At 44.6% G+C, this 14,209-nt stretch overlaps 1 protein-coding gene across 7 annotated transcripts in view; it reads left to right on the top strand.

The window, feature by feature from the left end:
* Nucleotides 1–14,209, top strand: part of DAAM2 (dishevelled associated activator of morphogenesis 2) — a 258,023-nt gene that overhangs the window by 228,804 nt on the left and 15,010 nt on the right. For all 7 annotated transcript variants that reach the window (XM_039529310.1, XM_039529309.1, XM_039529311.1 and 4 more), the window contains 4 exons: nucleotides 341–509; nucleotides 1,524–1,631; nucleotides 3,229–3,289; nucleotides 8,041–8,172. In XM_039529310.1, the coding sequence (XP_039385244.1) occupies nucleotides 341–509; nucleotides 1,524–1,631; nucleotides 3,229–3,289; nucleotides 8,041–8,172 (470 nt within the window). The remainder of the gene's footprint in view (nucleotides 1–340; nucleotides 510–1,523; nucleotides 1,632–3,228; nucleotides 3,290–8,040; nucleotides 8,173–14,209) is intronic.

Here is a 14,209-nt window from a genome sequence, read left to right as displayed (position 1 = left end):
GTAATTCCCCATCAGGTGTGGCTGTAACAGCAGATACACACAGTCCCTGGTGCTCTTCTGTAAATGTGTTCTTTTTGAGGAGGGGAAGATACGATTCATTCAGGTATTTAAACTGCTCCTAGGCCCCCTTCTTGGATATTACCGTGAGCGTGTGAGCATGTTCCATTCAGCATTTTCAGATGACGTTGCCCTGGTTGAGGCCATGATCTGCCCCAGGATTGGATGCTTTGAGACTGGGGATCCCTGGGTCTGTGCTTTGGAATGCTTCGAATCAGAGGATAAATGCCTCCAGAAAAACTGCTGTGATGTAACCTTGGGTCATCTTTTACTTCTTTTCAAGCCATTCTTCTGGCCTCCAAAGAGCTCACCCGCAGCAAGCGCTTGAAGCAGCTCTTGGAAGTTGTCCTGGCTTTTGGCAATTACATGAACAAGGGCCAAAGGGGAAGTGCGTATGGCTTCAAAGTCTCCAGCCTGAACAAAATTGCAGACACTAAATCCAGCATAGACAGGTAGGCTTGAAAGTCCCTAAGTAAATGAAAGCTACCATGCTGCATCTTGCTTCCTGTGGTGACATACTGTAGAGAATTTCAAATGATGTCTTACCTTTACATTTCAATGGTGCTTTCACTCTGCAGGAACCTGAAGTGCTTTAGAAGCTATTAATACTGCACTGCAATTCAGTCACATCTTGGGTGGAACTCGTCAGCTGTTTAACTGCATACAGCAATGCTACCTGTATTTAATGTTCCACAGCTAATTGAAACTGCTTAATATCTTGTCTTTTGCAAAAAGAGACATGGAATCTTTAGCAGCCACAAGAAGCCAGGGCCACAGTTTTACATCTCATCCAAAATGCAGTCCCTCCGACAGTACAGCATGTCTCCTGCCACCATTCCGGGGCATAGGTTCTGTACTGACTCAGAGGAAAGAGTGTCACTTACTGATCAGTAACACCCTGCAGCACTTTAGGTTCTCCTTGGATGTCTCCCATGCAGTTATTTACTAGGCTGTACCCCCTCTCCCCCACCCCTTTGCCGGGATCTGATGAGACAACAGTTCTGAGGGGAATGGCTTCAGACTGTCACAGAATGAGTAACTGCCATAAGAAGTCACTTGGAATTGATCCCTATCTTAAAGACATTAAACCAATAAACCTGAACTTTGTTTTAACTACTGCTATGTGCTTCCTGTATACACATTCTGAGGTTACTCATCCCCTATGTAGCTACTGCCTAGATAGTTTTTCCTTTGGCCTGGATGAGCCTGAGTTTCCATATCTGGAAAGTCCTATGCAGATCCTATGGCATCCCTAAGTCCCAGCTCCCTTTAGTTCTTGGAAGGAATGATTCTTGGGAGAATAGTCTCTTTTAATTGGTGATATTTTCATTTCATTAACAGAGTTGCTGATTCCTTATGTGAAGTTCACCTCATTTGACCTACCAGATTCCATCACCAAACCCTTTGCAATGGTTGGCATTACCCCCACCATCTTTCCTTTCTCATCTGTGTCCTTTTTATTTTAGGAATATTACACTGTTGCACTACTTAATTATGATCTTTGAGAAGAACTACACAGATATCCTAGACATGCATTCTGAGCTGCAGCATCTTCCAGAAGCAGCAAAAGTCAAGTAAGTCCAATGCTACTGTCAGTCTTGCGACTTGATTCAAAGTCCATTGAAGTCAAAGGAAAAATTTCCATTGACTTCAGTGGGCTTTCAATCAGGCATTTAGTTGCTTATAGATTTGCTCCGCTGCTGTATTCCCAAGTAAGGACTAGCTCCTCAGCTGGTGTTAATTGCCTTGGTTCCAGTGACAGCCATGCTGACTTACACCAGCTGAGAATCTGCCTCAGTCATTTGTAAAATCATTGAGAGTTTTATGCAAACATGTCCTGCTTGATACTCCTGAACTAGTCACTGTAACTAGACTGTTTGTAATTCACTACTTGTGCTGTGTGATTGGTAACCTACATTATATTATAATGTTCCATGCTGCTCCATGCTGGATAGTTGGAGGTTGTTTAAAAAAACATAAAAAACAAAACCAAACCCAGCAAATAAGTCCCGGGCTGTTTAAGCCATCTTCAAGATGGCCATGCAAACCTTTGTACAGACATACTTTTGCACAAGGGTTTGGGACACTCTCACTTTTCACTAAAGTTTTTGTTATAAACAAAAAAGTTCCTGTGGATATTTGTGGAAAGCGAATAAAAAGGTTTCAACTACCTTCAACACTATTTTGGAGTTTTTCCAAAGCACTGTTCCAGAATACCCATGTTCAGTATTTGCCCAGCCATTGTTCCTTGTATGAAGAGCTGGCTTGGTCTGGTACTTCTACAGCCTGTGAAAAGCAAGGGGAAAATGAAAGCAGGTTATAAAGAGAGAAGTTCTGTGCTCCAAGCTCTCACATAGACATTAATTAGCACCAGTAGTGTGTTTTCAGATATGGACACTTCTTCACTAAGGAATTGGTTGAGAGTTTGAGAAACAATTTTTCACTCACTAGTAACCTGCAACCAATTTCTAGCCAGTGATCTAGAGGTGACAGACTTCATCTCCTAGTGGTAATGAAAAGTACTCTGACTTTTGTATGCTAAGGAGATATCCAGTACAACACTACAGTTTAGGAGTTTGTCTGTTAGTGATCTTTAGGGTAAGATTGTGCTAACCTAGGATGTTAGCTCATATGGGCTCCTATGTGATAAAGTCAACAACAGTATTTAGATAGTGCATGATAAAAGGATAGGTTAGTAATAAGTTTGTCCCTAATGGGATTCTGTAGTTAAGTGGGGGAAAAAATGGGTGTGAAACTGATTTCAGACCATTGTGATGTGTGTGCTGAAACTGAGTTTGCTGCCTGTGAATCACACAATTATTACAAACCAGCCCTGTGGCTAGCACTCCATGCTAGAGTGCTGGGTTGAGTTCACGGGCCCGGTATCTTGCATCCTGTGACAGATGTTCTGAGTTTAAACCTTTTTCTCCTTTCCATAAATACCATGGGATCTTTAATCTGACCACAAGCAGTTGGGACCTGGGTTTTACATCACATACAAAAGGCAGCACAGAGCCTTTTCCCCCAGTCCCCAGCATCTGGCATGGCTGGTGCCAGAGGCAGGATCCCAGACTTGATGGACCAGTGGTCTGTTCTGCTACAGCAGTTCCTGTATTCCTGTGTAACACTGCCCTTTTTGTTTTAACTGCTGCGTCTCTGTCTCCCTTGCAGCCTGATGGAGCTGGAGAAGGAAGTTAACAACATAAAGACTGGATTGAAAGCCGTTGAGGTTGTAAGTATGTCAAGATTTCCAAATCTCCACACTAAAAATGTTCCACTTGGGATCTGGGGCACTATATTTTCTACGAGAGAAGAAGGGGGCTTTTCTTTTCTCATTAAGCACAATGAGTTCGCCGGGAGAAATAAATAAAAGCTGGTCCTGCAAAGCTTCTGCTGATGATCCTAGCAGACTTCGGCCTTAACAAAAGGCTCGTTTGATCTTGGTCCGCAGAGCGAGACACAGTTTGACAAATGGCGCAGACACCAAAAAATGAAATAAACCTCTCTTTGCTTTGTGCGGAGGAATCACTGGTTGCTTAGCAGGTGTCTCACATGCCCCCCTGGGGCAGGAGTAAACAGGTGGGGAATACACTAGATGTTAGGCAATTATAACCTGCCCCATCTGCCAGCAACACAAGCAGCTGCCTGGCTGAGAGAAGAAAGACATGGACTAGATAAAGGGGACCCAGGATGAAATGTTACCCAGAGAAGCTGTAAGACAACATGCAATGGCATTTCTTCCCACTGCTGCTGAAAGTCCCCAAAGCTGGACTTCTGCTACCTTTGTTTCCTCAGCTGTTGGTTAACTTTTGCAGAACACTCTTGCAAAACAGATTAATGCATGGTGGTGTATTTGGATGAAGCAGCCCTCTGACCCAAGGTATTTACATCATAGGAGCTAAAGCTGAGGCATTGGTGTAAATGATCCCTGGGTTCAGCTTTTTATGTCAGCACATGGTTCCTCCACCTAGAAATCTCCAAAAAAATAAACAATACCTGCCCACCATGAGGGCATTTGCAGAATGAGTAGAAATCAGGAGGCAGCTAACAAGTGGTATTCATTGAGGTGGCATATTTATTAAGGAAGGGGGAGGGAAGGATAAGGAGCTTGGGATTTGGAGGTTAGATAGAATATACAGCAAAAAGAAATAAAGGAATAATTCAACAGTAAACCCAAATTACATAGTTGCAATAACTCTCCATCAACAAGGGTCACTTTGCAAGGAAATCAGTGTGATTTTACATGAGCATCTTCAAATTCCTTATGGAGAAATCTGAGAGAGAGGCCATCCCTTTCATTTCAACTTGTAGAATTCTGTAGGATGGTTCAGAAAACCTGTGTAAAGGATCCCATCCTCTATTCATTTCTGTAGGTTTGCAGAGTAATTTCTATAGAACCCAGTTTTTCATCAAAGCTAGCTCTGGTATATCTGCAATCACACCTTCCTATTGCAGTGTAGACATACCCTCTGTCATCCTGAGGCAGCATGGTGTAGTGGGAGGCGGTGTGGTCTGTTGAACTGAGTTTAGGGCTTGGAGCCAGGAACTCCTGGTTTTTAATCTTGGCTCTGCCACTGACTTTCTGTGTGGCCTTCAACAAGTCACTTAACTTCTCTACTTCCCATCTGTGAAATGAGGATTATAACTCTTACCTACCACAGGGTGTTCGGAGGGTTAGCTAGCTAATGTTTGCATAGAGCTTTGAACATGTAAAGTCCTGTGTAAGTGCCAAGTCTTACTGTTGTTATCAGGGGCAGCTCCAGGCCCCAGCATGCCAAGCGCGTGCTTGGGGCGGCATGCCACGGGGGGCGCTCTGCTGGTTGCCGGGAGGGCGGCAGGCAGGCAGCCTTCGGCGGCATGCCTGCGGAGGGTCCACTGGTCCTGCGGCTCCGGTGGACCGGCGACCGGCAGAGCGCCCCCCCGCGGCATGACGCCGTGCTTGGGGCGGCAAAATGTCTAGAGCCACCCCTGGTTGTTATATCCTCTCTTGCCTGCATCTAACAGCTGCATGGCTGCATATTCCCCCTTCCTTCTCCCTGGATTTGCAAGCCATGAATCCTACACTGACTGTGTCCTCTGCTGACTGTGGGACATGAGGGCAATCATGGCATTAAATAGAGGTAAAAGACAGCATTTGAGATGTTTGAAACGCGATGAGACCCTTGCTCTATGTAGCTGTCAGTGACCTTTTCAGTCCTGGTTATAGGTGTAAGGCTGATTGGCGCTAACTTCCCACCCTTTTCGTGCCCTTTTATCTTTAGGATAAGCACTTGGCTTTGTTTTAAAATATGTCAGTGTAATGCTAGTGGAAGGTGCCAGACTAGCATCCTGGAGACCTAATGTAGCCACTCAACCAGTGCAATAACCAGCCATAGAAGTGCAAGCGTCCCCCACATGACCCTTCCTGTGTGCCTTCACCCTGGCCTGTAGAGACCCTCCCTCTCTAGTCATGAGAGCAGAGCTCAGTCTCCATTGCCAATTCATTTTTTGGTCTCTGACTTGAGATTGCCAATAAAAGGACCAACTGGTAGCAAGCAGGATGTCTGTGATTCGAACACCTCTCTGGTAAGAACTTGAATGAGACCCACCTCTTATTTCTTATACATCATCAAACAGCCTGCAGAGGGTAATGACTTTTAGACTCTTTTTCACCTGGGCTAGATTTGAACTGGAGATCAGGGAGGAGGAGGAGGGCTCTGTGTCCTATTACTGGTCCCCAGAGCCATCCTACTAACTTCAATGAGTCATCATCAGTTCCTCCTGGATTAAAAGCATCAGACCCAGTGTGGATTATTGGGTCAGGAGGAAGCACTAGTAACAGAGGCTGCTGCTATGGGTGGGTGTTTGGAGGTCAGAAGCACCCATAAAAGGACATGGGATTCATGGTTTGAAGGGAGCCCCACATATGGCTGACTTAGGCAATTCCCTCCTTGAAATGCAGGTACCTACTTTGGTTTTCTATTTGTGGGTTGTTTGCTCTCTTGTCCTTCCAGCCGCTTCTCCTCTGCTCTCTCGTATGTGGACTTCTGGGGCAAAATCCCCTTCCCATTCATTCACCATTGCCCCCTTCCCCTCCCTTGCATGATGCTTTCAGTCTGGGCTGCCCGCACCTTCCAGTCTCGCTCCTTTCACATTTTTTGGCACTTAAAATGCAACACTAAAGCAACAATAGAAGATCATTGTCAGGTGTGGGGGAGAAGGTGCAACTTTTGATCACCTTCCAAAGTGTTCTCACCACAATCCTGGCTCCACTGGTTGAGAAGATTCTTCAAGACCCCATAAGAATAGAAGACTAAAAATAATTTCGCAGTCAGCTGCTCTTAAAGGTACTTATAACCCTTCGCTTCCCCAGGTTTTATGGTGTGATTTAAAAACAGGACACAGCCCTTTATTGTTTAGTCCAGCTTTTGGAAATCACACATCTGAAGACACAGCCAGCCACTGCTTATCATGCAGGATACATTGGAGATTAAATTTTTAAACTTCAATTGGCATTTCTGGGCCTCCATCAATAAGCAGCCGTGGTGCTGAAAAGGTGCCCAAGGGAGGTGGTATGTGTATGCAAACTCTTGTGCTGAAGACTGGGGATTGGTTTATATCCAGCTGAAGTGGTGGCTCAGCCATCAGAAGGAGAGCTTTGATGTCTAAGCACGTACGTTTTGATCAAATACTCTATAATTAAAAGTTTTTCTTCTGACTGTGAAACCAGTACCCCAGCTATATGGGAAATGCTTCCTTGCTTCTGACACTGAGTTCCTCTCCCCTTGCTATTGGTGACACAGGATATAGATTCATAGACTCTAGGACTGGAAGGGACCTCGAGAGGTCATCGAGTCCAGTCCCCTGCCCTCATGGATTGATCGTATCCTTTATCTATTCATCCAAGAAACATATATGGCCCCCATCACTGTAGTGCCTGACCTCCTCACAATCTTTAATGTATTTATCTTCTCAATACCCCTGGGAGGCAAGGAAGTGCTATTATCCCCATTGTACAGCTGGGGAATTAAGGCACAAAGAGGTTAAGTGACTTGCTCAAGGTCACACAGGGGAAGTCTGTGGCAGAGCAGGGGCTTAAATGAGGGTCTCCTAGGCTAGTGTTCTAACCAGTGGGCCAGCAAATTTCCCTGATGATCATTCTTTTGAGCAGATTTTTTTAAACAAAATCCTTCACCTCTGATGATAGAAATACTGCAGTATCCCAGAGTAAAAGCCCAAATCCTGGCACCTCGGTTGTGCTTTGTAAAACTTTTAAAAATAAGACCAAGGCAAACACCTAAGACTGTATTTACTCTACCACATGGCCAGACAACTCCGTGTCTGAACACTAACAACGCTTTGCTCTTCTATAACGTCTTTAGTACAAAGTTCTCAAAGTATTTTGCAAATATTAATTGGGGACAAATGCTGACAAGCCTCAAAATGCCCCTGTGAGCTAGGGGCAATGCAGCCCTTCCTCGCTGCTGTAGAACCAGTGTGGTTCAGCAGCTCTCTGGAAGATCCTTTCTGCCATCAGCCCAATTCCAGAACAGGGCAGCTTCCTGAAAGGCTTTCCCCGTGATCCACAATACCACTGCACTATTAAATAAATCAGCATTTACTTGTCATTACCACACCGTGTTATCTGAATTCCAGTTATTTCCCATTTTAAGTATGTGTGTAGTGTCTCAGCTGTGTGGCACTTAGATATTAAAGGTGGCCTAGAAATACAATAAATTAGATGGATAGTAAGGAACTCTTTTGTTACTATTGCAGGATCCAGCAGACAAGAAGTAAGATTTGCCTCCATCTCATGGAGAGTCTGCCTTTGAGTAGCTGAAAGCAGAGGTTGGGGTGGTTCTGAACTGTAGTTGCTGATGGGTAAATTGGAGGAGAGATTGTGCTCTGTGTTAACCAAAACAACTGGACTTACCCAGCCCCATTCTTCTCACTGAGGAGCCATTGCTGGCTGCCACTCAACACTTCTGACTTCTTCTCTTCCAGGAACTGGACTACCAGAAGAGACGCATGCGGGAATCAGGGGACAGGTTTGTGCCTGTCATGAGTGACTTCATCACTGTGGCCAGTTTCAGCTTCTCGGAGCTAGAAGACCTTCTGAACGAGGCTAGGGACAAGGTAGGAAAGCCCCTGAAAGTGCTTGACTGGAACCTGCACCTTTCAGCCAGCAGCTTTCAGACCCACCTTCTGTGGCTCATTACTGACTCTGACAGCTAGGAAGCTCATCTCTTCTGCTTCCTCAGGATCCTGATGAGTGGGCTAAGTGAGAGCAAGGGGGAAACTGTGTACCCCATATTTCTCTGTGTAAGAGGAGGGAGGGAAACCCCCTAACCAGCAGACACAGCTACTTCTTTCCTTCCCCCATGTCGTGTATTTTTTTTTCCCCAGTGAAAAGTACCAGAATGGCAGCCCTGGGGACTGAAGTCCTCTACTCCCTAGAGGTGGGCCATGGTGGTAGCACTCAGGCATGGGTGAAGTCTAGGCTAGGCCTCAGGTTCCTGGATGAATCTGGGGCAGAGCCTGAACCTTGCAAACTCTTGAGAGATTTTGGCCACCTTCGGTCAGTACCTCCTGGAGAACAGAAACCTGCCTCTGGAGCCGAAATAGAAGCAGCTGATTAAGATGCTGGGACACTAATGAGGGCAGGGTGAGGCAGGAGGCAACATCCTAACATTCAAAGAGTTTCAGATTAAAGGTGGTGATTCTGGTCTCCTGTCTATCCCATTCACTGAACGGCTACAACCCAGATCCCCTTCTAGGTTCTGCCCATTGAATCTTTTTCTTCTTTAGAGCTTATTGATGAAGATGGTATGTATGGGGGAAAATGGCAATGGTGGTTTTTGTGACATGGTGTTAGGAAATACTGTTATTGGGAGTGATGTCTTTTGGGTGACATCAGAAGCACAGTCTCCCTTGGTTCTTAAAGATCCCACAGCATGTTTTTCAAGAATGGGGTTGTTAGATCTGGTCTCCTGGCAAAACGTAGCTAAATTCTGCTGATGTAACGGCGGGAGATATATACATCTGCAAGAAACGTTGGGATCCTTCATGTTGAAAAGTACCATAAATGTATCAATATTCAGTTATTATTGTCATCAGCTCGCATTTGCTTCTTTGAAAAAATCTAGTAAGGGAAGTGTAGACCTCTGAAGAGGTGCCAGCTCTTTGCTGATGACTAGAAGCTGGCATTAATCCCTCCATCTTCTGGTTGAATGGGAAAGAACATGTATGAAAAGCTCATAAGGATATCAAAATATTTAAAAAAGAACAAGTCCTAAAATAAACAGCATGTAATGGCAAAGCTGTCCTGGTTGGCTGGTATATTAAAAGCAGTTGGCCGTCCAAAGCGAACAAGTTATTTCCTTTGGACCAGTTCGTTTCCATTGCTGGTGTCAGAAGCTTGCAGTGAGAAATGTGAGGGGTCAAGCTGAACTGTGAATAAAATATCAGTAATTGGGTTGCCAGGCCTCCTGGTTTTCAGAAGACAAGTATGATGCTGGAGGAGGATCAGGACAATACAGTGTCCTGTCACCATGCTGTGCCATCGCTCTGACATAATATTTCATCACAATGGGGATAACTTGGCTTTTCAAAGTTGTGGAGTTTGCTTCACAGCACACACCACAGAAATCACAACAAGAGCTGGTTGGTTGTTATGGCAAAATTGAACAAAAGTCCTCATTTGGCTCTGATAGCAAGGGAAGGGTGGCTTATGTTCCAGACCCTCCACTTCTGTTGTAGTATGGCTTCCCTAAGAGAACTCCCATTCTGTGGGGTATTTTGGACCTCTGGCTTTTATTCTTGTCTGGGATCAAAAAGCTGCAGAGGTACAAAAGAGTGAAGAAAAGAGCGGCTGGGGGAAGGCAAGAGGTAAGCAGACATTTCAACCATCAAGAAGACTCTCGTTCAGTTTAGTATAAATTTTGAGTATGAGTTTGGGGTTGGTTCCTACAGTATCCAAACCATTTTACCTATCGTTATAAAAATGTCCTTTGTCCTCCCCTCTTATACCTGCTGTAGCATAGAAGAGGTACATTCAGTTGACAAGCACTGACTGGCGCAAGGCGGTTTATCTTGGGGTCAATAATGGGTTAAGTACACAAAATCATTCACTCTGAGGCACCAATATATTTTCTTGATCAGGCCAGGGCAGGAAAAGGGGGATCCTGTTGCTTTAAGGATAATTGGAGTGTCTCCCCACAGCCGGACCAATATGTCTGGAACTTGTTGCTCACGTTTTTTCACATTTGCCAACATAAAGCATTTAACAAGAGACGTTTTATTTTAATGACTATAACATACTTAGGAAACCTCTCCCCCATTCCCTATTACCTTCTCCTAACACACCCCTACTATTCTTGAACATCCGCCTTTCCAGCTTCTGCTGAATCTAGAGCTTTGGTTCTCCCACTGGCATTGAGCTGCCTTGGACTCCTGAAAGAGAACTCTCTGTCCTTACCAGTACTGTGCTATTTCTCATGTTCACTTCTTTTTTTTCCCCTCTCTCCTCCTGCTCCTTTTTCAAAACGGGAAATTCTCAACAAACCAGATGTGCTTCCCAGAGCCCATAACAGCTCCCATGCTCAATGGGCTCTCTGTGTTTGCTGAATCGTGAGCTCTGTCCCTGCCATGGAAACTGCTGCTACAACTGCCCAGCAAAAGTAGGACACAACACACAGAGATCTCACTATTCTGTTCCTTTTGATTTCTAGAAATGAAATGGGGAGTGGGGGGGAAGACTTAAAAAAAAATCCTAATGAGCCCTGGAAGAAATGGTCTGGCTCACTGATTTTAATAATGAAGTTCTGGTTTTAACAGCTGGGATTGAATATCGTTCTAAATATAGTACTGGCTAATTGGTTGCCAAGAGTTAGGCAGAGCCATCTTTCCTGAGCTTGGATTTAAAACAATACAAAGTATCTTTTCAAACCTGAGAAGTGATTTTTAGGTGTCTTTAGTGCTGGCAAAATGTGCTCTGTATTTATTGAGATTTATATAAGACATCCGCTCCAAAAGAGCCCTACAAACCTTTGCTCCTCTCTGCTTCTCTAATATTCATTGATAAGAGACCACTCCAGTAGACAAATCAGCAGAGTGCCAACCAACAATAATCCAATAATAAAAGCTCCTACTGAAGTCTTCCCATTTCCTCACTGCTAAGGGATACAAAGGGCCTTACAGCCTGGCCTGGCCTGGAGGGCAATAGACTCAAGCTATTTGGGACTAAGGGCATGGAACGAGTTCCAAAGCCGAAGGTCCTTTGTGGAGAACATCCTGCCTGCCGCCTTCACTCTCTTACAGCAGTGGGGCTGCCACTCAATAGCTCCACTGAACCCAGCACGGAATGGAGGGAGAGGCAGTCTCTCAGATAGATCCTTGACCAAACTAGCACCTTACATTTTACCCATAACATAGAAGATAGCCGACCAGAGCTGTCTCTTTACCCATGGAGCGGGTATAACCCAGGTAGTGCAGCTTCCCCCCTCACCCCTCCCACAGCCCCACCAGTGCACCCCAGAGCCACCACAACTGGTGTTGGGAAGGGGAGTTCAATCTCACACGGCCCATGCAGTCTTTGGCTTCTTTGCTTAGACAGACGACGACAAGACCCGTTGATGCCAATTATCCCAGTGAAGAAGTGATGTTTTAAATTTAAGGGCCAGATTCTCAGACACTGGCATCTCACTTTGCAAGTGAAATGCTGTAACCACTGTCATCTGTGCATACACAAAACACATGCTCGGTTAAGATCAAGCTGAAAAGTTTACCCCAACTCTCTTAATAGGTTCATTCAGAGTGCTGGGCACTGTTCTGTTGCTGGCTTTTTCACCTTCAGTGCACTGTAACACCTGTGAGGGGTTGGGGTTTTTAAGGAAAATTCACAGATTTGATCAAGGGATTATATTTTCTGCCATTTCTCGTGTGTGGTGTGGGAGGAATTGAGAGAAATTCTATTCTGAAACTTGTCACCAATTTTCACAAGTTTGATCCAGATGAAAAATTGCTTTCTTCATAGGAAAAACATGATAAGAGTGAATGTCACCTGAGAAAACTGCCCTTCTTGGTTTTGTGGGAAAACTATTCAAATGCTGAGGCCAAATCAATGTAATTTTTTTCACAAGTTCTTTCCATGGCGTAAATTTTATTTTTCTACTTGCTAGGGATGACATTTACCCCATGAGGCCTCTGTACCACTAAAGTCCCACATAAGTGCTGACGATACACTGAAGTGAAACAATGGCATTGTATCTGTTCTCTGCACATGGGTGAACTTCACCCTGAGTGTATAGTTTATAATAAATCTGTTTGTAAAACACTTTGGATCATTCTGGAAGAAAGACACTAGGTATATTTCAGATGTGATCACTACCATAGTGATTAGAATTCACAAGCTGGGTCTGCAGCGCAGAAACTGGAATAGATATAAAATCAACAGCAAGCATCCTGCTGCCTACAATTGCCCAGTACAAGAGCATAACAAAGACAAAGAAATAACCTTGGCAAGGTTAAGATGAAAGGGAGGCGGGAACCTGTCCATTCTCAGTCTTTTTTTATGACTTGACTATGAAATGATACCTCAAGCAGGGGACTAATATTGAGCAGCATTGAGATGGGAGGTCAGAATCCACTGGATGCCTGTAAATTTGACAAACATAGTAGCACTGTTCTGAAGAGCAGCAGAGGAAAGTGAAAATCCAGCTAAGATAATAGCCATTAATGGCAGAGAACTACAAGGTGCACAGGGATACTTCAGTCCAAGCGGCAAAGACAGAATGTCCATTTCAAACACAAAAGTTGGCCTCCCTCGGATTTTTGGAACTGGTTACTTCTGTCAGCTGCTGAGACTAATGGACTATTGAGGGAGTCAAGCTGGGGCACATTCCAAGATGCATGGACAGATACCAAAGCTCGCCATCTCAAACAGCCATTTGGTAAATAAATTACCTACCCGACCTACACTAAATTAGAAATGCAGATGGCCCAGGACAAGTCATCTAATGTATCAGAAATGCTCATGGTGTCTATACTGCATGAGCAGGGTTGCTATTGGCTACTATGGAGCTAGCTCAAATATCCTTTATGATCAATAGGTTTCAAGGTGACGTAGGGTCCGGTCCAACCTCGGTGGAGATAGATGAGAGTCTTTCCACTGACAGGCCCATAAAAAACAGAGTAGCATTTAGTTGAACTGCCTTGCTGCAGAATTGGAGTCTTAATAGCAACAACTTTGGTATTGCTTGACTAGGGAAGTCTTTTAAGTTTTGCTCAGAGCAGGTGGTGTAATTCATTCTTCCCATTGCTAGTCCCTCAAGAACGGTTGGAGACTCCAGGATAATTGTCATTGTTGCTGTTTTTTCTCCTATACATACATCTTCCCTCTCCCCCCCCCCCTTCCTGCTGCTTCCAATGGGGTCTCTGCAGCCCACTTGATGTTTCATTGGCGGGCACAGCTGCGAGTGTGTGCTGCCATCCCGTTTTCCATCTCCTTGTTGAAACAACTTTTTAAAATAAACAACTGTCTAAAGCATTTGCTTTGGCAAAGAGAGGAATTCAGTGGAAAGTTTGGCAGGGGGAGGAGAGTTGGCAACAAGCTACAGACCTGCTATATCATGAGATGGAGGGGTGATAAGTTGTCGAAATGAATTTATTTTAATGAAAAATATATACAAGCCCATGTTATCCTCCCTCCACCCAAAAACCCACATTTTCCATCTTGCTTTGCCCATGTATCTTCCCCCAAATGCCTTAAGTAATAAGCAAGTTTCTATCCATGTTCCAGTGCCTGACATCACAGAACATCACAAAATAATATGATGCTTAGTACTTACATAATGATTTTCATCTGTGGATTTCAAAGCACTTTGCGACAGAGTCTACCATAAGTACCATTGTCCTCATGTCACAAAAGGAAGCTGAGCCAAAGAGGTTCATGGTATGTCTACAGTGGAATAAAAGACCCAGGGCTGGCCCAGGTTAGCTGACTTGAACTCACAGGTCCCAGAGCCCAAGCTCGAATCTCTACACCCCTGAACAGCCTCTTAGCCCCAGGCTGCTGACTTGGGCCAGCAGTGGGTGTTTAAGTGCTGTGTAGCTGTACCCTAGCTGACTTGCCCAGGGTCACCAAAAGCATCAGTGGCAGAATCGGGAATACAAC

This window comes from Mauremys reevesii, linkage group 3, assembly GCF_016161935.1.
Source record: "Mauremys reevesii isolate NIE-2019 linkage group 3, ASM1616193v1, whole genome shotgun sequence".
Taxonomy (NCBI): domain Eukaryota; kingdom Metazoa; phylum Chordata; order Testudines; family Geoemydidae; genus Mauremys; species Mauremys reevesii.
This window is presented reverse-complemented; position numbering and strand designations above follow the sequence as displayed.